Below are 26261 nucleotides of genomic sequence, written 5' to 3' on the forward strand. Positions count from 1 at the left end.
TCTAGGTGTTTTGCACTTAACGTACCTCTCACCTTCATCCCTTCCTGCACTTCTCTTCCTCCCCCCTGATTTCATGTTCAACACTTGCACATTCTAAATCGTCTCACGACTTAGTTAGAATTCTTTCGTTTGTTTTCTGTCTCCTTGGTGTTTTCTGTTTCTGCTGTGTGTTGAAACCTAGGCCTTTTGCCCCTTTCCAGGAAATTTGTAGCTACATGTTTTTCACTTAATATACCTCTCACCTTCTTCCACTCCTGCACTTTGCTTCCTCTCCCTCACCCCCTTTTTCATGTTCAGCACTTGCATGTTCCAAATCGTCGCACGACCTAGTCAGAAAGCTTTTGTTTGTTTTATTTCTTCTTGGTGTTTTCTTTTTCTGCTGTGTGTTGAAACCTAGGCCTTTGCCCCCTTTCAAGTAAATTTGTATCTAGGTGTTTGTCACACAATATACCTCTCACCTTCTTCCCCTCCTGCCCTTCCCTTCCTCACCCTTTCTTCCTTTTTCATGTTCAGCATTTGAACATTCCAAATCGTCACATGACCTAGTCAGAATGATTTTGTTTGTTTTCTTCCCTCGTACCCCCTTCCTGCACTTCCCCTCCTCCCCCTCTCCCCATCTCTCAGGCTATAGCACTTGCACATTCTGAATGTTTCAAGACCTTTTAAGAGCGTTTTGTTTTTGTTTGATACGTTCATCCTCATGCCTTCCCCCGTCTTGATGCGCCTTGAAACACATTGATGTATAGTGCTCATTGGCATAGAGCTGTCCAAAATTTCGAGGTGAATTGACTTCCACGGTCAGAAATTATCTTGGTAGGTAAACCGTGTCAGCGAAATTTGTCTCGAACGAACACATCTGCCATCTGTGAGGCAGAAGGTAATCCCGGGAATGTAGAGAAATGTGACAACTTGGTAAGCAAATCCACGGTAGCCATGATGCACGTGTGGCCGCGGGAGACCGGCAGGTCTACAATAAAGTCGGTGGAGATTTGTTCCCACAGGCTTTCTGGTAAAGGGATCTGTTCTAGAAGACCGATAGGCTTTTGGAAGTGATGTTTACTTCTGGCACATTGAGCACAGGTTTGAACATACTTCTTTATGTCAGAAGACATTTCTGGCCAAAAGAACGACCTCCTGACAAGTTCTTCTGTGTTCTTACTGCCCCGATGTCCTGCAGTACAGTGATCGTGACACCAAGACATAACCTTGCGCTGTAAAACTGGTTGAGGCACATACAGTCTTTTGTTCACAAAACATAATCCTTCCTTTATTTCCACCTGGATCCGTGGCGAAGAGAAGACGGGGAGAGGAACAAGTGTGGTGGCAGTCTTGACTTGGGAGAGGAAGGAAGCAGTGGAGGCGATAAACACTCTGTCGGAAAAGAGTTTTTCCATGTAATGTGACGGATGGCCTTCGGAAGCATATCGGCGAGAGAGTGCATCAGCTACCACATCTTGGCTGCCCGGAAAGTAGGTGATCTCAAAATCATACTGAGCGAAGAAGTGAGCCCACCTAGCCTGACGAGAATTGGCACATTCCATATTTTGTAACGCTTTGAGGTTTTTGTGATGTGTCCTGATAGTAAAGGGACTTGCTCCTTCCTGCAAGAGATGCCTCCATTCCTCACAGGCAAGTTTGATGGCCAGAAGCTCTCGCTCAATCACCGAATAGTTCTTCTGGCTGACTGTGAGGGTTTTAGAGAGATAAGCAATGGGATGTTCCATCCCTTCATTTTCTTGAAGAAGAACCGCTCCCACCGCATTGGCGGATGCCTCTGCTTGCAAGATAAATTTCTTGGATTGATCCGGCTGGACAAGAATAGGGGCTGAGCTGAATCTCTTCTTCAAGTCCTGAAAGGCAGCCTCCGCCTCGGGTGACCACGAAAAGGGTTGGTTTTCCTTTTTTAGTAGAGTCGTGATGGGAACTACCGTAGACGAAAAGTTCTTGATGAACTTACGGTAGAAATTAGTGAATCCTAAAAACCTCTGGACCTCCTTTACTGACGAAGGAGACAGCCATTCCAGGATGGCAGAGCTCTTCCTCCGATCCATTCGTATCCCCTCTTGGGAGAAGATGAATTCCAGATAGGGGACTGAGGATGCTTGAAACTCACACTTAATGGATTTGCCTAATAGATGATTTTCTTGAAGACGATGAAGGACTTCATGGAGGTGAGTGGAGTGTTCTTGCGGGGTTTTTGAAAAGACCAGGATGTCGTCTAGGTAAATGATCACGGAACGAAACAGCAAATCGGAAAAAGTTCGGTCCATGAATCTCTGAAACACCGCCGGGCATTAACAAGTCCAAAGGGCATGACTCTATATTCGTACAGGCCATAGGGAGTCCTAAGGCAGTTTTCCATTTGTCTTCGGCTCTGATGCGTAAGAGATGGTAAGCATTCCAGAGGTCTAACTTGGTGAACACTGCTGCTCCTTTTATGGCCTCAAGAATGTCGGAGATGAGTGGCCCGAAAAATGACCTTGTTGAGCCCCCGATAATCGATACAAGGTCAGAGTTCTGTGGAATCCCTTTTTGTGATAAAGAACAGGGGGGCACCTGCGGGAGATTTTGATGGTTGTATCAAGCCATTTTTTAGATTGGCATCTAGATATTCTCAAAGTACCTCTTTCTCCCTTAGGGATAAGGAGAACATCCTACCAAACAGCACCAAGGCTTCTGGGACTAAATCTATGGCGCAGTCTTCGGGACGATGAGGAGGCAGGTCATATTCTACCTTTTCCAAGAAGACCTTGTTGTACACTTGGAATTGAGGTGGTATCAAATGGATTGTTCGAGGTTACATTTCCGCCGACTGCAAGATAGCTGGTTGGTAGCGATGAGACACTAAGCAAGACTGTTGCCATTAAGGTGAGAGGAAGCTGAGTGTGTTCTTAGACCAGTCTATGGTGGGATTGTGACGGCAAAGCCAAGCTATGCCCAAGATGATGTGAAAATGGGCTGCCCGAATGATATCAAAGGATATCTCCTCCTTATGGTGTTGGATGGTAACCAGAATCTGTTCAGTGGAATGAGTAATAGGTCCCGAGCATAGAGGGGTTCCGTCTACTCCTTCTACCTTAAAATGTTCTTTGTTTTGAACACAACGTATTCCCATCTTTTCTGCCCACAGGGTGTCCACGAAGTTGCCCGCAGCGCCGCAATCAATAAATCAATAAGGGCCAAAGTCTCCACTGATTGAGCCCTCCAGGACAAATGCAGGGTTACCACCATCAGGCGCGTATCCTCTGTCTGACGTGTAGGAGCTATTGAAAGGGTACATAGGGACTTTCTGTAACGCCTCGAACCGTGGTCCCACCTAGGTTCGAGGCGGTCCATTTCCCGAACGCCTTGGTGGGACTTCTGGACAGTTACAAAGCAGATGGGAAGAGGACCCGCAGTACATGCAAAGTCCAGCATCTCAGCGCTTCTTCCTTTCTTCAGGAGTGAATGGAGATCTCATGGATCCAATCTGCATGGGCTCTTCCTTATTAATAGCTTCAGAAGAAGGTGAGGGAGTCGGCGAGGGGGCAGGAAATCCAAAGGTTCCTCTTCTCTTCTTCTTCTCTTGTCTCTGTTCATTGATCTGGTGCTCAATCTGCAGCGTAACTGATAATAGTTCTGAGAATGAGGATGGTCGAGGAACTCTTGCCAGTTCATCTTTTCGTTCCTCCTTGAGTCCTCGACGAAAAATGGTGAATTGGGCATGTTCGGGCCAACTCGATTCTGTTGCTAATCGTTTGTACTTTGTATTATAGGACAAGAGGTCCATCTGACGTTGGTGAACCTAAAGTAACTCCTCACAAGCCATGTATTTGATTTCTGGCCTTTCAAAGGTCTGTTTGAGTTTTGTAAGGAAGGCCCCCCAATCCCGTAAGACTGGATCATCCGTGGTTACTAAGGGATTGGCCCAGGCCAGAGCATTACCAGTCATATTGGATATCACAAAGCCAACTTTACTAAGATCAGTGGAGAAAGCGGTGGGACGGAAGGCAAAGTGCACATTACAAGCCTCAATGAATTATTTTGAGTAGTTTGGGCGTACCGTCAAATTTACCTGAATACAGGGGAATAGAAGGGAGGTCCGGACTATGCGGTTCTCTGTTGGCCACCAATTGACGGAGTACATTATTCTCCACTTTGAGATTCTGCACTTCTTTGCTTAAGTTCCGTACTTCAAGATTGAGGGACTGAACTGCCATTTCGGGATGAGTTGGGCGTTGCAATCTGTCAATAATATCTATCCTGTCAGTAATATCAATATCACTTTCCAATTCAGTCTCCTCCCCCTCCTCCTCACCTGAAGATGGAGCCTTAGTCAACTTCTTCTTTCTATACTTGATGGAGGATTTCTTTTTTAGAAGGTATGGTCTACCGCGAAACGACGCCACAATGGTTGTCGGATAATTCCGGAAACCAGTGGCCCCGGATCCACAGCAGCCAACGGGGATAAAACCAGGTAGGCAACAAACCCTGATAATGTCTTTGAAGGGCGGAGCGTAGTGATACTGATGCCGGCAGGGAGATGATGAAGTACTCCAGAGTATCCAATAGGACAAAGGTAAGTGACGATGTCAGCAGGAAGCTGGTTAAGGAGTTCCAAAGTATCCAGGTAAGGCAAAATGTAGGGGGCAGTTGTATGCTCTGTGAGGATGCCAGGGATGAAGGAGAGAGGAAGTAGAGAGCCAAGAGAGCACCCAAAAAGGATGCCTAGTGTCAAAAAGAGGGAAAGGATCTAAGGTACGGAGCGGAGCAGCTCGATGAGCTAGGGAGAACCAGCAAGAGGAAACAGGGAGAAATTACCTGAAGAGAAGGCCAGGGGGCCAAGGCAGGATAGCGGGGCTCAACAGAGCCAAGAGAAATCACTGGGAGCGCCACAACACAGCAGAAGGACGAGCACAGTTGCAACGCGGTCGCCGTCTGGGAGGAAACACTGATATCCCCGGCGGTGGCCATGTTGAAAAAGACTAGACCGCAGCCTAGCGTTGCGCTAACAGCGTAACGGGACAATCCTATAGCGGCCATGCTTCCATCGGTCCCAATGCCGTAAATAGAAGGGATGCATGACATTAAGTTAGTAAAAGTCTTTAACCAAAAACATGATAACTTTGTGTCCGGCTTTCATTTCTGACCCTTCACAAGAGCTAATGTATTTTGTTGTCAAATCAGTTCACCTAACCTACACAACAACACTGAAAACACAAAAAGTACAAAATATCATGAATATAGCTTTAAGACTGGTACTGTTACGAAGATGATGACCGGGAGTCCAAGGATCACTCGCAAAAAGCAGAGCAAGCGGTCCAGCTTCCTAATGCCAGTGATTGGCCCAAAGCAGTACATGAATCCCACGCAGGAGTTTGAAGGGAGTTCAAGCTCAAGCTCAGGCACAGCTGGGACACGTAAGAGAGAGAGATCAGCCGTGCACTGGAGCAGTTGACGTGAGCTTCAGTGGAAGCCCGAACCAGAGGAAAGATAGAACCTGAGTGTGGTCTGTTACAAGAGAACTACTCGGGTGGCTTCCCTCTGAATCCTCTATACCCGCCAGGGCTCGGCAAAGCATGGAAGAGAGAGAATGCCCAGCCGGGGAAAGGTATCAGCCTGGAGAGCTGCTGCATACTCTGCTGGACGCCCACACGCTATCAGAGCCTCCAGAAGAGATACAGCTGCCCGGGAACCGCTGGTAACTCCAAGAAGGAAGCAAACAGGTTCCTGGTTGCCCGGGAGCTGTTAGAGGTCCGGGAAAGCAATGCGGTGAGCTGAGGAACTGGAAGAAGAGGATTTGGGACCCTGAAGCAAATGTTAGGCAGTTGTATATTTGGCAGGAGAGTGAACCAAATGGATAAAACTATCACACTCACATGTGTCGCTGCAGGAGCGATGGACGAGCCTCCCTTGACCCCGAGTCTTCACTTCCCCTGTTCCACCCGGAGGAATACCTATCAAATACAAGGTGTACACTCAGACCTGAATTCACCCGATTCCCCTGGGCCCTTCCCTTCTCTTTACTGTGTGCTGTGATGTCCCCCTATGGGCTTAACTTGATCTTTAATAGGGTGTGGACTCCATCCTGCATTTGCAGGGGCGCGATTCACTCATGTGATTGGTGCCAATGTCTGTAGGCTGAGTTCAGATGCCAAATGCTGTTTTATGCCTTGACAGAAAGGCCGAGAGTTCAAGGCGCCAGTTTCTTCACTGGCTAGAAAGTCCTTCCCACAAGTGAACGTTGCGTGGAGAATGTTGAGTGTCCAAAATTGTCCGTATTGTCTTTGTTTGCCGGTATTTTTGTGGGTGAGTAGCGCTGCGTGTAGAAGCTAGCTGCTGGTAGGTTTGCGCAGCGCCTTCAATTCGAGCACGCCTGGTAATGTCTCTCCCTTTCCCTTGCAGGAGCAATTATGTGGTATTAGCGCCTCGAGTCCGGATTCAGTGCTACTGGAGACTTGCACAGAGGCTTTTGGTAAGTATGCACCGCGTAGAGAGAGAGAGAGCGCAGTGAAATAAGTGTCCGCGTTATTGGAGTGAGCGCAATGAATAATGTCTCTTCTTTCTTACAGGGGTTTGTGTGCTCGTGCAACTAACCTGGATTCCAGCGTCGTTGGACGATCCGGTGAGTATGCACAGCGTTACTGATGTGCGCTTGTTAACGCTGTTCTTCTTTGTTCTTACAGGTGCCGGTGTAGAAGTCCCCTCTTGACTGGAGATAGCTGCGGCGTGGAGTAAGAACCAGGTAAGCTGAAGCTGAATGATCCAGAGCTGGTAAGCAGAAGTAGGATGATCCGGAGCAGGTAAGCAGAAGCTGGCTGATCCAGAGCACAGCAAGTGTGCTGCTGATACAGCTCACAGTAAGCAACACGAAGCACTGGAAGAATCTTGGGTGGTCTTATATAGCCGGCCACACCCAAACACTAGAGAGCTCATGAGTTATCATGCACTTCCTGTTTGGCAACAGGAAGTGGTAACCAGGAAGTTACTACAAACACTAGGAAGGAGGGATTTGTTATGGGTTCTTTGTGTGCCTATGCCAGGCCTGCCAAGCCTCCACCTAGCTTGCCCCAACTACCTGCCTGATACCCATGACAGTCTTCCTCCTCAAGACCCCTCCCAATGGTGTGTATGAGGGCTTTGGTTTCTCAGGATGGTCCGGATGGAATTTCCGCACCAATCGGGGGGCATGCACGTGCGTGCTGGGTTCCCATGATCTTTCCTGGGGTCCGTACCCCTTCCAGTCAATCAAATAATACAGTGTCTTTCGTACTTGTTTGGAATCTAATATGTTCTTTACTTATACATATTCTGGTGCTTCTTCACATACTTGTATGGGTGCAGGAGGTGTGGAAGTTCGGGTTCCTGGGTGTGCTGGTTTCAATAGTGACACGTGAAATACGGGATGTATACGCATATGTTGAGGTAACGCCAGTCTCATGGCTGCTGGATTAATTACCATTTCTATTGTATATGGGCCGATGTATCTAGGCTGAAATTTCTTGGGACCCTTTAACGCAATGTGTCTAGTTGCCAGCCAGACCGAGTCTCCCACTTGATAATCTGGGGCTTTTCGTCGATGGCCATCAGCGTTTCTTTTCTGTGTTTCTTTGGCTTGCTGTAGGTTCCTGCTGGCTTCTCTGGCTGCTTTCATGATGCTGGCATGTAGATTCTTTACTGCGACATTTCAATCTTTTCTGGCGGATCGTAGACCGACGTCCTGGGGTTTCGACCATATATAGTAAAGAAGGGTGTTGCTTGGGTTGATGAATGTGTTGAGTTGTTGTAGGCATACTCTGCCATCCATAGAATTTCTGTCCAGCTTTGGCTTGTTTGGTGTAATAGACAGCGCAAATACTGTTCCATGGTCTGGTTCGTGCGCTCGGTTTGGCCGTCCGTTTGAGGGTGGTGACTAGAAAACAGACGGGGCACAACATTTTTTCCAAAAACGAGATAAAAATTGGCTAACTCTGTCAGAAACGATTATGGTAGGGAATCCATGTAACTTGACGATTTGGTCTAGAAAAACCTGCGCCAGGGTCTGAGCTGATGGAATACCCTTTAGAGCTATGAAATGGGCCATTTTGGAGAAGAGGTCCGTTAGGCAGAATCCTGTGCAGTGCCCTTAGGGACCGCTACACAAGATTAAGACTACAGGTGGCAATAGAAGTTTTACCTTTGGTACAAGCCTGTACTACTATGTTAAAGTGGTAGCAGTAGCGGAGCAGCCAGGCTTATCTCAAGAGTATATGAGCAGTAGCAGAGACTACACAAAGGGACTACAATTACTGTGACTCAAGCAAACACTGACTCAAGGTTGCAGGTAAAAAAATATAAGTACATTTATTTTTAAACCATTTGTTGTAAACACGACACTTCTATTAATTCAAAAACCACACGTAAAATACACTACAACCAACCAATTCACTTTGTTCAGTATAGCTCAAGGTAAGTACCCTGTGTTTTAATGGACCGGTGATGCGAAACAAAAGACGTTACCGGGAATACACTTGCGATCACTTTTTGACAGTTCGGTCTTATTAAATAAACACGTATCCGCGGCAAGAAATGTTACCGGGGCAAAACACACTTAGCACCTGAGATACCCAGAGACAGTTGGGGGCAAAAATCATAGGCAATACTTTTGTCAAGGCAGACAGAATCAGAGAACACTCAGGACAGAAATTCAAGAGTCAATAGGCCGGAGCCAGTGTCAAGTGGAACCGGGTTCCTGTTGTCGTAGATCACACAGTCGGACAGTTCACGATTCAACCTAGCCAGGAGTACTTAGATATTGTCAACAGAGGAAGCAAACGTTATAAGAAGGAGGGAAGACAAGGGCAAGCCTTGGAGATGAAGAAAAGGGATTCACCCTGATTCCTCAAGCAGAACACAGTACTTTCTTCAATGAAGAGGCTGGTGCCACAGCAGTTGTTCCTGGTAGTTTCCTGCAAACCCTCAGTTCCTGGAGCTTCAGGGCGAAGGAGGACGTCTGGAGGGGTCTGCACCACAGGGATGAGGCCGGCAGCAGCGACGGTGAATAAAAGTTGCACTCCTTAAAAACAGGAGAGGCTCTTCAGATGGATATCCGAACCACTACAGCTGTGTGCAGCGATTTCGACCAAAAAGAGGATCCTCTGGCTGTAGAAGATGAGCTGGTTATCCCCACCAAGCTCAAGGGAAGAAGACTGGATCTTCTCTGGTCGTCGAAGGGTAGATAGCTCAGGTCTGCAGCAGGGCTTCACCCGGACGGGATAGTTGCAGCAGCTGACTTCTTCTCTGCTTCTCTTCGGTTCCTTGTAGTTCCAGTGGCGACTCTGACTTCTAGCCCAAGAGACCTGCCTTTTATGCGAAAATCCCCCATTCATACAGCCTGGCTGTCAATTACGCAGCATGGGGGGTTGTCCAGCCCGGACAACCACCTCAGCCAATCATGGCAAAGTGCGACTTGGGTTTCCTAGGATACCCTGTGCAGGGGGTGACTACACCCCTCCCTCACATTCAGCCCACCTAGACACCCAGGCGCCTAGAGGAGGGCTTCTTGGCAGAAGCCCGCCAAAAGACAGTGAACAAAGAAGGCAAACCTGGTTTGCCGCACAAAGTAAAACACAAGAAGGACTTTAACAAAAAGAAATGGTGAATAAACCTGACCGGAGCCAAAAGAAAAAGGATTTGGTCAAGCAGGTTTAAGTTTGAGGCTAATATAATAGCCTAAAACAGTACCACGTTTATATAGTACAATCGCGGTAGAAAAGTTAGGGTAGATACCACTGCCACCAGCCAAGTCTAAATGTTAAAAGAGCAAAACAATCCTCTAGGAGGTACAGATAAAAAGGGCTAAGGATTAACCCCTTCCAGTACTCCATGTAAGATGGGGTGTACTGGATCTGTGGTTAAATGACTAAGTAAAGTTAATGGCAACTTTACCCTTTTCTGGGGGACAGTAGTCAGCCCCAGAAATGGAGTCGGGGGGGAAGTCTAAAAGACAACCCTGTGTCACTGCACTGAAGGTGCTGTGTAACACACAAAAGAAGCGGGCTACTGAAGTGGTGTACTCCAGAGTCCACAATCACAAAAACAGATGAAACACACATGGCAAACATGGGTAAGAGTGGGGGAAAAGCTCACACTCTTACCAAGTGAAAAAAATAACTCCAGAAAATCCAGCAAAGCTGCTGGGGGACTCACTAGGTAAGGGAAATTACCCATTGAATGAGAATTCTCCCTAACAAGGTCCACTACTACGAGGATGGTATTATAACCTGAGTTAGGAGGTAGATCAGTGACAAAGTCCATTGATATTGTCTGCCAGGGTGCCGGCGGAATGGTGATTGGCTGAAGAAGGCTGGCTGTTTTTTGCCTGGATGTTTTGTATTGTGCACACACCTCACAGGTGCCTATGTAGGTGGCAATATCTTCTCGCCAAGTTGGCCACCAATAAGATTTGCTTACTTTCTTCATGGTTTGGGCTATACACGGATGGGCTTCTAACAGTGAGTCGTGGTAGTCTGATATGATTGCTTGTTGCAGATCCTTAGTTGGAACGTAGAGGCGTTTTTGGTAGTATGGTAGTTTGTGTTGAATGGTTAACTGATCGCCCTTCGTGTCCCAAGCCAGTAGGTCTTCTTCAGACATATTTTCTTTTATTGTTTCCTGCAAGTATTTAACGGAGATGGGCCGATGCAGAGGCCAAGAATGTTATGGCTGGGTATGATCTCCAGTGGGTTAGGGGCATTGTAGACTTCGTCTCCTGTGCCAATGCGGGATAACGCATCCGCGTTCCCGTTCTTAACTCCGGGGCGGTAGGTGATTACAAAGTCGTATTCCATTAAGGATAGGGCCCAACGGAGCTGCCGAGAAGACTGAGCTTTTGCTGAGCGTAAGTATTGCAAGTTCCGATGATCTGTTATTATTGTGATGGTGTGTTTTGCTCATAGTAAGTAATGTCGCCTTTCACACAGTGCAGTTTTGATTGCTAGGAGTTCTTTTCACAGATATTGCATAGTTTAATTCTGCTGGGGAAAATGTCCTTGACCAAAAGGCAACGGGGTGAAGGCATCCGGTTTCAAGATTTTGTTGAGACAATACGGCCCCCATGGCAATGCTTGAAGCGTCCGTTTCCACGATGTACGGTAAATCGGGCTGTGGGTGTTGCAGAATTGGGGCTGAGGTGAATTTTTCCTTGAGAGCTCGGAAAGCTTCTTCCGCCGCTGGTGTACATTCGAACTTTCGGTGTTTGTGCAGCAAGGACGTTATTGGATGTACAATATGTGAGAATCCTGGTATGAAGCGTCGATAAAAGTTTGTAAACCCTAGGACACTCTGTACTCCCTTTACAGACGTGGGTGAGGACCAAGTGAGGATTGCCTCCACTTTTCTATTGTCCATCTTGATCCCCTGCGGTGTCAGTACATATCCCAGAAACTCCACCTGGGTGATGTGGAAGGAACATTTTTCTAGCTTTGCGTACAGTTGATTTTCACACAGTTTGCGGAGTACAGCTCGCACGTGGGTTACGTGCTCTTGAGGAGTGGTGGAGTAGATCAGAATGTCATCGATGTAGACGACTGCGCAGACATCGAGGAGTTCCCGTAATACATCATTCATAAAATGCTGGAACGCAGCCGGGGCATTGCAAAGCCCAAAGGGCATGACCTGGTATTCTTACAAGCCATAGCGTGTACGGAACGCAGTCTTCCACTCGTCCCCTTTCTTCATGCGTACCAGGTGATATGCGCCGCGTAAGTCTAGCTTGGTGAAAATCTTCGCTTGTCTCACCTGGTCTATGAGTACTGCTATCACAGGTAACGGGTACTTATTTTTTATGGTGACTTGATTTAGGGCCCGGTAACCAATACACGTTCTTAACTCCCCCTCTTTCTTCGGTACGAAGAAGAGTGGGGAGGCGGCTGGTGATTTAGATGGTCTAATGAAGCCATTGGCCAGGTATTGATCCAAGTAGGTCCGTAGATGAGTGTTTTCTTCCTCGGTTAATGCATAAATGCGGCTGCATGGTACTTGTGCCCCTGGTTGCAGGTCGATCTGGCAGTCGTAAACTCGATGTGGTGGTAGTGTATTAGCTTGCTCCTTCGCAAACACATCCTGGAACTCCTGGTATTCCTCTGGTAAAGTGCCCACCAAGCCTAAGCTTTTCCTGTGAAGCAAACAATGGGCTTCCTTTGATCCCTTTGATGTCATAACAAGAGGCGCATTCTGTGGAAAAGAGTAAGGTTCGAGCTCGCCAATCTATCTTTGGATTGTGCGTCTCTAGCCACGGTATCCCAAGAATCAGTTGGAGTTGGGGTGCAGCGATAAGGTCGAATCTAATGCTTTCTCTGTGGCCATCTTTGCAGATTAAGGCGATGGTGGAAGTACACTGTGTTACTGTTCCCGAAAGGAGTTGTGTGCCATCCACAGCTGTCACGCTTTCTGCGGTGTCCTTACGGTGGAATGCTAATCCCAAGGTCTCTGCAGTGTTTATGTCCAGGTAGTTCCCAATAGCCCCACTGTCTATGAAAGCCTTGAGGGCATCCATTCGGGTGTGCTGTGAAGGGTCTACCAAAACCACACGAATACTGAAATGTGAGATCTGAGTGCTCCGTTCCTGGCTCGACAGACCGACCTCTACATCTGCCGGGTGTTGGAGTTTTCCGCTACCGCACCTGTGTCTTCCCCTATGTTATATAGTACTCCCATTGTCTTCCGTGGGGGGTTTAATCGTGCAGTTCCGGAGGAAGTGACCGGATTGGCCGCAATATAAGCAAAGGTTTTCCTGACGCCTCCGTTCTCTCTCCGCCTTGGTGAGTGGTCCCCTGAGAACACCCAATTGCATGGGCTCTGAGTGTATTTCTGAGGCCTGTCGATGGGACGCTTCCTTTGGTCGGACATACGCTGGTCTATGCTCTGATCTGGTTTAGTCGGCCTTGCGATCCTGTAACCGGTGGTCTAGTTGCATAGTTAGGTCGATGTATTCACTGTAATCTTCGGGAGGATTAACTACTTGCGCCAAGACATCTTTTAATTCTCCTCCCAGTCCTCGATAAAATAACGTCATTTGTTTCTCCTCTGGCCAACCTGATTCGGCTATTAAGCGATTGAATGTGGTGACATATGAGATTAGATCCTGACAACCCTGTCGCAGAGAGAGTAGCTCATCATCCAGGGCCTGACCTCGAGTCCGATGGGCAAATCGTTTTTCCAGTTCACGCTGAAAACCTGGGTAATTTCTCAGTAAAGGGTCATCCCTAAGCACTAACGGGACAGACCAGTCCACCGCGTGCCCTCCTAAATAGGAGAAGACAAAAGCTACTTTAGCTTGGTCATTCAGAAAGGTGTCTGGTTTGCATATGAAATGTAGCCGGCATTGATTCATGAATACTCCAAATTTCTTGGGATCCCCAGAGAAGCATTCCGGGGGTGCTAAAGGGATGTTGCCTGGAAGTAATACCTGAACGGGTGTGGCTACAGGTGCCACGGTAGGCTGCCCCTGTAGAACTCCACCTGGTAGGAGTGCTAGACCAGCTTGGGTCTGTAAGAGCATGCACCTCGGCCCGTAGTTCACCTAACAATAGGGAAAGTTGGTCTACCTCTGAGGTTTACATTGCTCGGGCAGAGGTATTGAGTATGGCTTTGTGTTCTGTCACACTCACCTGTGTCTCTGCAGGAGTGATGGACGAGCCTCCCTTGACCCCGAGTCTTCACTTCCCCTGTTTCACCCAGAGGAATACCTGTCAAATACAAGGTGTACACTGAGACCTGAATTCATCCGATTCCCCTGGGACCTTCCCTTCTCTTTACTGTGTGCTGTGATGTCTCCCTATGGGCTTACCTTGATCTTTAGTATGGTGTGCACTCCATCCTGCATTTGCAGGGGTGCAATTCACTCATGTGATTGGCGCCAATGTCTGTAGGCTGAGTCCAGATGCCAAACGCTGTTTTATGCCTTCACAGCAAGGCCGAGAGTTCAAGGCGCCAGTTTCTTCACTGGCTAGAAAGTCCTTCCCACAAGTGAACGTTGCGTGGAGAATGTTGAGTGTGCAAAATTGTTCGTATTGTCTTTGTTTGCCAGTATTTTAGTGGGTGAGTAGCGCTGCGTGTAGAAGCTAGCTGCTGGTAGGTTTGCGCAGCACCTTCAATTCGAGCGTGCATGGTAATATCTCTCCCTTTCCCTTGCAGATGCAATTTTGTGGTATTAGCGCCTCGAGTCCTGGTTCAGCGCTAATGGAGACTTGGTGGTTAGGTAAGTTTGCACGGAGGCTTTTGGTAAGTATGCACCGCGTAGAGAGAGAGAGCGCAGTGAAATAAGTGTCCGCGTTATTGGAGCGAGCGCAATGAATAATGTCTATTCTTTCTTACAGGGGTTTGTGCGCTCGTGCAACTAACCTGGATGCCAGCGTCGCAGGAAGATTCGGTGAGTATGCGCAGCATTACTGATGTGCGCGTGTTAACGCTGTTCTTCTTTGATCTTACAGGTTCCGGTGTAGAAGTCCCCTTTTGACTGGAGATAGCTGCGGCGTGGAATAAGAACCAGGTAAGCTGAAGCTGAATGATCCAGAGCAGGTAAGCAGAAGTAGGATGATCCGGAGCAGGTAAGCAGAAGCAGGATGATCTGGAGAAGGTAAGCAGAAGCAGGATGATCCAGAGCAGGTAGGCAGAAACAGGATGATCCGGAGCAGGTAAGCAGATGCTGGCTGATCCAGAGCACGGCAAGTGTGTTGCTGATACAGCTCACAGTAAGCAACACGAAGCACTGGAAGAATCTTGGGTGTGGCTTATATAGCCAGCCACACCCAAACACTAGAGAGCTCATGAGTTATCATGCACTTCCTGTTTGGCAACAGGAAGTGGTAACCAGGAAGGTACTACAAACACTAGGAAGGAATGAAAGGAGGGATTTGTTATGGGTTCTTTGTGTGCCTGTGCCAGGCCTGCCAAGCCTCCACCCAGCTTGCCCCAACTACCTGCCTGATACCCATGACAAAAACACAACAGAATGGGATGTTTTTCATCAGGACTAGATGTATAGTACACAATTGACAATTCTTGTTTTCAAACAGACTTCCAATGGCCCTGAGAATACATAAACACACAAAGGCATCAGTGTGTATGGAGAAACTCTAATGCATACATATATTAGCAACAGAGTGGCATCAACCTAAAATATTAAAGGGATACTCACTCATCCAAGGCTGTGCGATCGTACCTTGAAGGGATTTGGAGGTACCTGTAACCCACACACTGTTGTGATGTCATATTGTACTGTGATGGAAAACAGTTCTAGCATTATATGAAAGCGGGCAAAATGTGAATCCTTAAAGATAAATCTATAATGCACTTACAGTGAAGGATCTGTCACTCTGCCCGTGGTTATGAATGGTTAAGTAATAAGTGCCAGAGTTTCTTTTTTTCAAGGAACTAGTTCCTGGTTGTCTGAAAGAGGGTATGTGAGTCCATAAGTTAAATTAAAATAAACGCATCCTATTTTAAATTGCAGACAGTGTTCGTAGGAGGGCTGACAACTAGTCTATCGGGAGTCTAAGGTGTGGCTTACCACGAAAGGAGGCTGGAGAGTAGTCCGTGAGGGGTGGCACGCAGATGATCAAGTGATGTCTCACCGCGTCCGAATTAAAAAAACTCTGTGTTAGTGAAACACAAGCGCGGTCTCTAAGTAACCTGCCGGAGCTGCGTCGCGTTGATTGGAAACAGGCAGTGCACTGAGGGTCGTCACCTAGCAACCCAGCAAGTGAACAGGGGTGGGCTGGCCTGCGTGCCATGCACTGCCCGTGGAAGTGCTGGCAAAGGTGGAAGCACGCCTAAAATGGCCTCCCATTGTGCCAGGTTGGAGGTCTAGATCTTTTCAAAGATGGCCGTCGCTCCCATAATACTGTGCTCTGTTTGTTGCTTCCTTGCATTGTATCCGTCTATGGTTTAACGCTGCCGGTACCTGTTTCATCAGCGTTCCTGCAATACTTCTGGTTACTTCTCTTGTTTGTTTCTTCCCGAACTCCCTGTTTGTTTCCCTCAATGCCTTTCTGCATGCTCAGGTGTTCATTCCTCTTTCAGGTAAATTTCGAGGGAATTCTTGCTTTCTAAACAAACTATTTTCTTTGTTCCTTTTTCTTGGTGGTCACTTCCACGTTTTCTTATCTACTAGTTCCTCTTATATACTTTCCCTCACATCTTTGCTATTGTACGGCTTTCACCTACCCTTACCTACCTGACTTTTTCCTTTGGTACGGCTCGCAGTTCTACCCTGTTATCTCTTCGGTGCTCGTATTTCTTCCATCTTCCATCTATCTTTCCTCTTTGTTGTTATCCCGCTCTAAGGATACTCTCGAGCTCTCTCCTTACATTTCTGCTATTCTTTCTATTGCGGAATTCCTTTTTTAAATTTTATTCATTTGTCCAGAATCGGGACAGGAATAGAACTAATCCTGTTGCAGAGGGTTTGGGGGGACAGGACGCCCAGCCTATCTGTTAGTGCGCTGTGCACGAAAGGGAAAAAGTCCTGTTGTACTTGGAATGGGAGGCCCGGGTGGAGCCCAGATTGCTCTCACATGTGCTGCCAGTGATGTACATCCTCCAAGGGAGAATTGGTACATAGCAAAATGTGGAGAGACGTCAGAGATGACTCCTATGTCAGGACACAGACTATGGAGACATCAGATTAAGTCTAGAAGAAACCCTCTGGTTAAGTATTGAAAACATATATTGAAAAAACACAGAGGGTACTGACATGTGGGACCGTATAGGCTAGAATACTTAGAGCCTAAATGCCACCCAGAGGTTGCAATTCCTCTCTATCATTAAGGCCATTAATATAGGTCTGTAAAGTGTACAGCCAGTATTGTTCTCTTCTGGCCAATAGTGTGTATCTCCGGTTGGTGTCAGTTGTCTCAATTCTATCTATAATTCACCAAATTTTGCTATGTACCAATTCTCCCTTGGAGGATGTACATCATTGGCAGCACTCTTATATACATGTGTCGCAGGCTAGCCCGCCCATGTACACTTGCTGGGTTGCTAGTGCACAGCCTGTTTGCCATCAACGCAACGCGGCTCCGGCAGGTTACTTAGCAACCGCCAAGACCGTGCTTGCGTTTCACTTGCACAGAGTTTTGAACACGGACACAGTGAGATATCTCTTGATCTGCTGCATGCCACCTCTCACGGAGTACTCTCCAGCCTCCTTTGGTGGTAAGCCACACCTTAAACTGCCAACAGACTAGTTGTCAGCCCTCCCGCGAAAACTGACAGCAATTTAAAATAGGATGTGTTTATTTTAATTTAACTTATGGACTCACATACCCTCTTTCAGACTACCAGGAGCTTGTTCCTTGACCATTCATGACCACGGGCACAGCGACAGATCCTTCACTGTAAGTGCATTATCGATTTATCTCTAAGGATTCACAGTTTCGCCTGTCCTCTTACATATAATGCTAGAACTGTTTTCCATGGCAGTAAAATATGACATCACAACAGTGTGTCCTTTACATGTATCTCCAAATCCTTTCAAGGCCCTATAGAGCAGCCTTGGATGAGAGAGTATCCCTTTAATATTTTAGGTTGATGCCACTTTGTTGCTACTACTTGTATGCATTAGACTTTCTCCAGGCACACTGATGCCTTTGTGTGTTTGTCTTCTCAGGGCCATTGGAAGTCCATTTGAAAACAAGAATTGCCAACTGTATACTATAGCTTCAATCCTGATGAAAATCAGCCCACTCTGTGCCTTGGTTGAAACTAGCGCAGGGTCCACTTTAGATACGGACTTCCGTATGAAGACAATGATTGTATTAGTCTCTCCTAGTAGACTGTTATCTTTTAAAAAGGCTATATTTAAAAATAAATGTTTTTGTTCTATGCATTAATATTGTTGGACCGACAACTGTATACATTTCTAAATTGTTTTTGAGAACCACAATACTTCTGATATTACATTAGAGCCAAATTCTGTATTGTTCTGTATATAACTTCATGTAATTGTGTTTTGACTTCTATTTGTGGGAAGAATGGGACATACTTTGCACTTTTAAAATGTATTTGGATTGAGCATGATCAACATCAATCGTATTGTATTGCACATGTAAGAAATCATTGTCTTGGGGAAAGTGTTGCATTCAATTCATTTCCTGTTATAAACATTAAGAAAACTGCTTTTTTTAAGTATTATGTTGATTTTGTTAACCTGAGACACATTTTTGTGTATTGATTAAAATGTTCAGCTCCAGTGTCTCAGGTTCTAAATGGAGCAAACCTACACCATGCTCTATCCACCCTCCAGACCCTGAAGAAGTTGCAGTGTTTCCTTGGATTCTGCAACTTTTACTGGAGGTTTATGGAAAGATTTACCAAAAATCGCTTGACCACTCGGGGACCTCACCAAGGAATATTATCAGTTCCACAACATTTGCATTATTCTTGGGGCGCCTTTGGTGAGAGATGAATAGATTGATGTCAGCAGAACTTTGATGAGCTCAAATGGAACCTCACCACAGCACCAGCCCAGGCCTACGTAGATCCCCAGCACCCTTACATTGTGCATGTGGACGCTAGTGTGGAGCGGTTGGGAGATATCCTTTATCAGGAGAACAATAGTGAGATAAGACCCATTGCAGCCCTCGGACTGCAGGACCAGAGGGACAAGAGAGACAGATGGGAGGTGGGGCCAGGGTAATAACAGTATGTATAGAGTTAATAGAGACTGGTCTTGCCCTCCTACATCAGACTCTTGCTCATAGCATCAGAGACCATCCCCCGTTACAATTTGTTGCCATATGATGATGAACGTGTGAACTGATTTTGCACGGACATCCTAAGCATTTTATATTTGATATTGTATGTTAGCAAGCAGGACCAGTAGAAACCATTTGCAACTGTTTGCTATGTTATCAATTTACTAGCAATTCTAGTGATGATTATATTGTATTGATTACATTTTTTGTTTTATTGTTTAATAGCTTGATATAGATAATTGCATACATATATATTTTCTTTCATATCTCTCACTGTCCAAAAGCCACAACTGTATTTAGTAGAAGCTGACATGGAGCGAGTTAGATACCCCACCCTTCCTGCAATTATCCTCTGCAGTTGTTAGTTCTTCTTATTTAGGCAAGCGTGCCCTGGTATGAATTACAGCAATTTCCAAATGGTTTCTTCTGGATCCAGTTGCCAACATATGGGTTTTTGTACTACTCCTGAATTACTATCTAGAAATTTCAAGGGGCAATCTCATCTTATTGTGCTGTGGACACTTCCCCTATAGTGCTGATATGACGTCCCTATGGAGGAAATGCTGTATTTCGAATCCTATATCTGTCTGATCCTCTCTCAATTACAGTAAACTATCTTCCTGCAGCTAACACTTTTCTCCAACACTGTTATCAGGTCCCCGTGGGTGGTATGCTGTACTTACAGGTTTATAGATCCCCAGTTGCCTTTCACCTTCAGTAGATCCACATCCTGCTGCTGACACTTCCTTGTCAGCTGTGCTTAGGTTCTTTGCAGTGGATCGCTGCTGTTACAGGTCTAAAGATCCTGATCCCCTCTCAACTTTAGCAGCTTCCTGTCCTGCTTCTGGCACCTTTGTTCTAGCTCTGGGATCGGGCCCCTGTGAGTGGATTGCTGATCTAGTTCTATAGATTTCAGATCCCCGCTCACTTTCAGTAGATCCAAGTCCTGCTGTTAGCCCTTCCTCTCTAACTAGGAGCAGGCTCCTGTGGGTGGATTGCTGCTCTAGTTCTTTAGGTTTCTAATCTCCTCTCACCTTCAATAACTCCACATCCTGCTGCTGACACTTCCTCTCCAGCTCTGTGATCAGTCCCTTGTGTGCATGTTTCTGCTTCTCCAGTTGTGCCAGTTTCTCCTGAATCATCTTCATGTTCTCCTCTTTCTCCTTCTCCAGTCTGCTGAGCAGCTGCTGTTTCTCTTGCTCCAGAAACTGCTTCAGGTGTTCAAATGTACTATGGATTTTCTCTCTCTGGTTCATAAGGTTTCCCTTAAAACATTGATTTAAATAACAAATAGACACATATTATATTTCTGATTATCATATTAACCATCATAAAATATCTTACATGCAACACTGGTTGTGGTTCTCTCTCAATAACTCTTAAAATCATAAACTTAACACACATTAATTACCAATTGACAATGTTTTTATTACGTTTTTTTCCATATTCCAAAACATTATTCATCACATCCTTGTTCAAATAAACATTTTTGTTACTGTTCACCATTCGTCCCATCTCATTTCTCCTTCCTCACCCTCATTCTACCCCCCCTCCTTCCCTTGCCCTCTTTCCCCACCTCCCCCACTCCTGTAGTATCTTGTACTGATGTGTCCCTTCTCAGGCATGTCCCCCCTATCTTTGATACTTCCTCATGGGCCCCCCCACCCCCTATTCCTGTACAGGATCTCCTCCATTCTGCTACAACAGTCCATTCCAATATCTCATGTTCCCGAAGTGGGCATTTCCTAGGTCCCCCATTTTGCTGGTGCGTGCCTTTTTACCACCATTGATGGTATGTATATCAGTGCCTCTTCCCCTCTACTTCCTTCAATCGTCCCTCTTACATGCAGTCACATCATCGTAGGATCTCTCGGAACTGTGTCCCCCGAGAACCTCAAGAGCTTGTTTGTTATCTTGTCCCAGTAAGTCTTGATCTTATACTTCCCTTCCACATTTGAGACACCCATCATCGGTTACTCTACCCATTGTATGGAGTCTATCTCTGGAATAGTATCGTATGAGCCTCATCCTGGATGATACATTAACATCTCTTGAAGCCATTAGCGCTTCTATCCATTTTTCCTCCTCTGTTGTTCCTAGGTCTGTTAGGGAGAATTCTCTCTTTAGGCTGAATTTCCTAACCTAGTGAGTCCCCCAGCAGATTTGCTGGATTTCTGGAGTTTGTTTTTTTCTCCTCCCAAGAGTGAGACTCTTTTTCTCCCACTCTTGGACATGATTTATGGTGTTCCTTTGACTGTTTATGTGTTTTATGCGCTATGGGGTCCTTTACCCCATAGGGCCTCATGTGTTTTTACTATGTGTGTTACACAGCACCCTCCGTGCAGTGACACAGGGGTGTCATAGTGACACCCCACCATAGACTCCATACCCTGGGACTGACTACTGTCTCCCAGGGCATGTAAAGTTACCATTGGCTTTACTAGTCCCAAATTATGAACAGAAACCAGTACAAACCATCATATTGTGGAAGTACTGGTCGGGGCAATTCGATTGCCCCAAGGTCTGTTAGTCGAGGGGGCACGTCTCCATCCCCACTGATCGAGTTTTGGCTGGTGGCAGTGGATGCTACTTTTTATATTCGACCACGAATATATCCCTATGGGATTTTCCCATTGTTCGAGGCTACCAACTTTAATTATTTCATTCTCATAGCCTCCAACATACCGCCGGTTTATTTATTTAATATTAATTCGCCGGTTGGTATTTTTTGCCAGGACTCGATTCTAAAATGGCGTTTGTGTTCTCTTCTGTGACCCCAAGCCAAGTCGAGCCCTTTGTTCCACTTTTTGGCGGGCTTCTCCACAGAAGCCTCCAAAAGTGGTGCCACTCTGTCTGGGTACTACAGGGGGTGCGGGAGGGGGTTTAGGCACCCTGGACTGAGTTACCTTGGTAACTCAAGTCGCACTCTTGTGTGATTGGCCCAAGTGGTGAGCCGGCCGGCTCACCACCTAGCATGTTTGATTGACAGCTAGGCTGAGTGAATGGGGGTGTGCTGCATAAAATCAGGGCTTTGGGGACTGGAACTTCAGAAGTCGCCACAGGACCTGAGAATCCGATGAGGGAGAAGCTGAGCCGACCTACCACGATGACACCACCGGTGGAGCCCTGCGGAACCGACTCACCACTTCCCGACGACAGAGAAGATCTCCCGGCTGGAGAGGCTTCTTCCCCTCACTGGTGGGCACAACAAGTTTACCTTCTTTTCCTCGCATCCCCAGGACGTCTTGTAGTCGAATTGCCCGTGCCAAGCACCCCGGCAACCGGATAGCCACTTACCACTGGACCGCGAATAAAAGGACTGCTCCTTTAACCTGAGAACTCTGCGGCTGGTTTCTTCCCTGGCAGTGCAACAGACTCCTGTCTTCCTCCCCGACGGGATCCTCTCTTGCCCCGGACGAAGCACCAACTTGCATCTGCTGCCAGGAACAACTGCCCCCGCTGGAGTATTCTCACCACTTTAAGGTACTGTGTCCGCCAGGCCTCCCTTTCTAAAGATTGCTACAAGGTAATAATAATCCCTTAACCTTCTGGACTGGGCTGGCCGCCTTGACCATCTAACTGGTCCCTTTCTTTGGTCCAACTCTTTCTGAACCTTTTAAAGACTTTTGTGCACTTCAACCATGTGATCTTGGACACATTTCGTTCTGATCCTCTTAAAGTGGATCCGGCCTTCTGAACTCTAACTTCACGGTTTTACTTTGCCTTCCTCTCTTGTTGTGTTCTTGTGAAAGTGTTGGGATCTGTTTCAAATTATACTCTGCTTTTAACTCCCTTTTTAAAACGAATTATTAAAGTGCCATCTGCGTTAAACGCTCACCGCTGTCTGAAAATAAGTGGGGCTTTACTTAAGAATTGTCTAATATTCTTTTAAGGGAATGTATATCTTTTAGTGACCGTGTTTTTGAACTGCTTAACATTAGTGCCTGTGTGTTTTACTAGATGTGGTTTTAAATAAATAATTATATCTCTTTTACACCAAGCTCTGGTCAGTGTTTACTTGTTCTACTGTGTTCTTTTGACCTATTGTGAATACTCTGTATACTGCCTAACTCTTCTTGAGGGAAGTCTGACTGCTCAGCCACAGCTACCAAGTGAATCTGTGTGGTACAGACTGCTACCAAGTGGGTTTACTGCCAAACACCTGTAGTTTTAAATCTTTTGCAGTGGTCCCAGAAGGAACTGCACAGGTGTCTGCCTAACAAGGTCCCCTTCCCATCTCCCTTTCAGGTGTGTCATGGAGGTATGGGGGTGTATTATTTATGACTTGATATATTTATGTGCATTTGTTAAGGGCACTAAACCCATAGGCATCAAGGCGCTGGTTACAGGCTACAAGAGGTTACAGATATACCAGGTACTTATGACATTTAATCGGCTCAGGTGAAACCCAAGACGTGGCAAGGGTGGGCGGCTAGTTAGGCACCAAACCTGTTTGCTGACAATAGTAAGGTCTTGAAGTGTTTTCTAAAGGTCAAATAAGATTGTTCAGATCTAAGGTTCAGAGGTAGAGTGTTCCAGCTCTTAGCAGCAGTTACCGAGAAGCTGGCTCCACCAGATCTGGTTCTTCTGAATCTGGGAATGCTCAGCTGGTGGGAGTAGGGGGAGCGGATGGGTCTGGTGGATTGAGATTAACCAAATTTTTGTGAGAGATACTTTGGCGCTGTGTTCGAAAGACATTTATGCGTGATGGCTAGAGATTTGAAGATGATGCGCTCCCTGATGGGGAGACAATGAGCATCTCTTCTTTCTGTCGATATATGTTCACGCTTAAGGATGTTGAGTGCTGCTCTTAGGGCATTATTTTGAACAATGTGTAGCTTATTGATATTGCGTGAAGACGTCCCTGCAAATAGGACATTGCAATTGTCCTGTCTTGAGCCTATGAGGGCTCTAGCAATGGTGATACAATTACAATGGGCTGCAGAAGAGGCTACTGCGTTGACCTGTCTTAAGAGGGAGAGAGTAGGTCTTAATGCTACTGGAGACCTGGAAGGAGATGCCATCAATGGTGAAGGATTTGTAGGCAGGGCTGAGGTTGTTGAGGACTTCTGTCTTTTCGTCATTAAGACAGAGATGGTGTGAGACCATTCAAGCCTTGATGGTACAGTAGATCATGGGAAGATTGTGAGCGTCACTGGCATAGTTTCCTCTGAGACAAAGCAAGATCTGTGTGTCGTCTTCATAGTTTGTATAGGTGATTCCTTTCTCATCAAGCAGGTCAAAAAGTGGCTTTGTGAAGATATTTTAAAGTGTCAGAGAGACGCATGAGTCTTGCAGGACACAGCACCTGACAGGAACTGGGGGGCTGCATCACTGGATGAAAACACCCTCATAGTTCTCTGGGAAAAGAAAAATGATATCCAAGAGATGGTGTCAGTTGCAAAGTGTGCTGCTGAAGCCAAATGTGGACAGAGAATTTGGTGATTCACAAGGTCAAAGGCTGCTGACAGGTCAAGCAGCAAGAGGAGGGCTGATTTGCAGGCATCTTTGATGTTGTCTAATTGGATCTTTAGGCCCAGAAAGGCTGATTCAGTGTCATGGCCAGGGCAGAAGCTAGATTGGCATAGGCCCAGGAGATTGTGGGATTCCAGGAAGCTCTGGAACTGCAGGTATGCAGTGCGGTCAAGAATCTTTAGCAGGAAGGGAACAGCAGTGATAGGCCGGTAGCTGGTAGGGGTGTTGGGGTCTAAGGAGGGATTATTTAACATATGGAGTACCCAGGCATTCTTGAGGCTGGAGGATACAGTACAATAGGTGAATGAAGAGTTGATCAGGGTAGCGAGGAAAGGAGCAAAGGTTTCAGCACAGTCCTTAATGACAGCTCCTAGACAGATGTTACCCTGGCAGTAAGATGGTTTGAGGCCCTTGATAATTTGAATGACCTCCAAGTCTGAGATGGGTTTAAAGCAAAAAGGGGGGAAGTCGTGAGGGAGTTCTTGTGTTCCTGTATCGTCGGGTATTGTGGTTCTGAAGGCATTTTCTTTGCAGGAAATCATTTTTTGGAGGGTGTTAATTTTATGAAGGGCATTTTGGATATTGACGTAACATATGCTATCCAGTGTGCAGTTAGTGGGAGCGGGCACTAGTGAATCAAGTTCCTGCATAACGGCAAAAAGCTACCTAGTGCTCGATTTGGTTTTCTCAATCCTAGAGTGGTAGGCAGATTTCTTTCCCAGAATTATTGCTTTTTTGTAGGAACTAACTGTCAAGGTGAAACTATCTTTGTTCTGATCAGTGGGGCTAAGGTTCCACTATGATTCAGCCTGATGTTTAAGAAGGCGAAGTGTTTTATGTGCCGTTGATAACCATGAGTTGTGGTGTAGGACTGCTTTAGCTTTCCTCTGGGTAAGAGGTGCTACTGTGTTGATTGCGTGAGGGGGAGTGGTGTTATATCTATCCACTAAGGTTGCTGTGTCGGCAGCCCCCGTGGGAGCGTGGGCTAACTCATCCAGCAAAGGCAGGATGCTGGATATAGTGTTGTTATCCCTTTCCCCTCTATTTTCTCTGTGAATAGATTCATCTCTAGGGGGTGTGTTCGGGGAAGTCCAATTCCCCTCCAAATAGATCTTCTGCAGTACGTTTTAGTCTCATGTATGTGAAGAATTCTTCTTGGCCCAGTCCATATTTTTCCGGCATTGTTTGGAATGGGTTATCTCTATTATCCACTATATCTCTAAGTCTGCATGTTTCCTTTTCTACCCAAAGTGGATGCCTCCCTAGCTTTTGTATCACATTAATATTGGGATGTTCCCACAGTGGGGACTGTGGTAGCTTTCCTCTAGCATCCGATTGCATGTGTGACTTCCTTCCTGATCTGCTCCAATCTCTGTCCTGTTGGGGGGAGAGTACCCTTCCCCCAGCTTCCATTCAGTATCTGTAGGGGGGGGTACTACCTTCCATTTGCGACAGTTCCAGTCTTGTGTGAGACAGATTTCCCACTCCAAATACCAACTTATTGTCTACCACCAAATGGGCTGCCCAGTAGTATTTGCTTATATCCGGTAGTCATAGCCCTCTGTCCCATACTGCTCTTGTGTGTGCCCACAGGGCTATCCGTGGATTCTTGTTATCCCATAATAACCCTCTAATTATAGCTTCAATCCTTGTGAGCTGTATCTTGGGTATTTTCCCAGGAGAGTTCTGCAAGTGATATAGCAGCCTGGGCAGTGCCATAATTTTTAATAAATTGACCCTTTCTAGCAGTGTTATAGGCAGGCTAGGCCAATGTTTAGCGTCTTCTTGAAGTCTGCGAGTTATTGGTTCTAGATTCTTTTTAAGAAACACATGTTCTTCCTTTTGCACGGTTATGCCCAGATACTTAAATCCCCCGTGCTCCACCCGGAGGGGGAATTCCTCAGGGACTGCATCTTTGCCCCCCCGGTCTTGGTATTATGACAGATTTCTCCCAGTTAACTCACAGACTGCAGTAAGTTTCTGACTCCCGTATGGTATCCATTACCCTTGGGCCCTTTCTTCTGGAATATCCTAGATATATCAGAAGATTGTCTGCATATAGAGAGATTT

General features: G+C 46.4%; 1 protein-coding gene across 1 annotated transcript in view; it reads right to left on the reverse strand.

Annotated features, from left to right (window-relative positions):
- The window catches only part of LOC138520509 (E3 ubiquitin-protein ligase TRIM17-like), a 219552-nt gene that overhangs the window by 164445 nt on the left and 28846 nt on the right, over positions 1–26261 (reverse strand). The window contains exon 2 of the mRNA XM_069632863.1: positions 19751–19981. Coding sequence (XP_069488964.1) covers positions 19751–19981 — 231 coding nt within the window. The remainder of the gene's footprint in view (positions 1–19750; positions 19982–26261) is intronic.

Source organism: Ambystoma mexicanum, chromosome 13, assembly GCF_040938575.1.
Source record: "Ambystoma mexicanum isolate Mex_15411 chromosome 13, UKY_AmexF1_1, whole genome shotgun sequence".
In the NCBI taxonomy this organism is placed as follows: Eukaryota; Metazoa; Chordata; class Amphibia; order Caudata; family Ambystomatidae; genus Ambystoma; species Ambystoma mexicanum.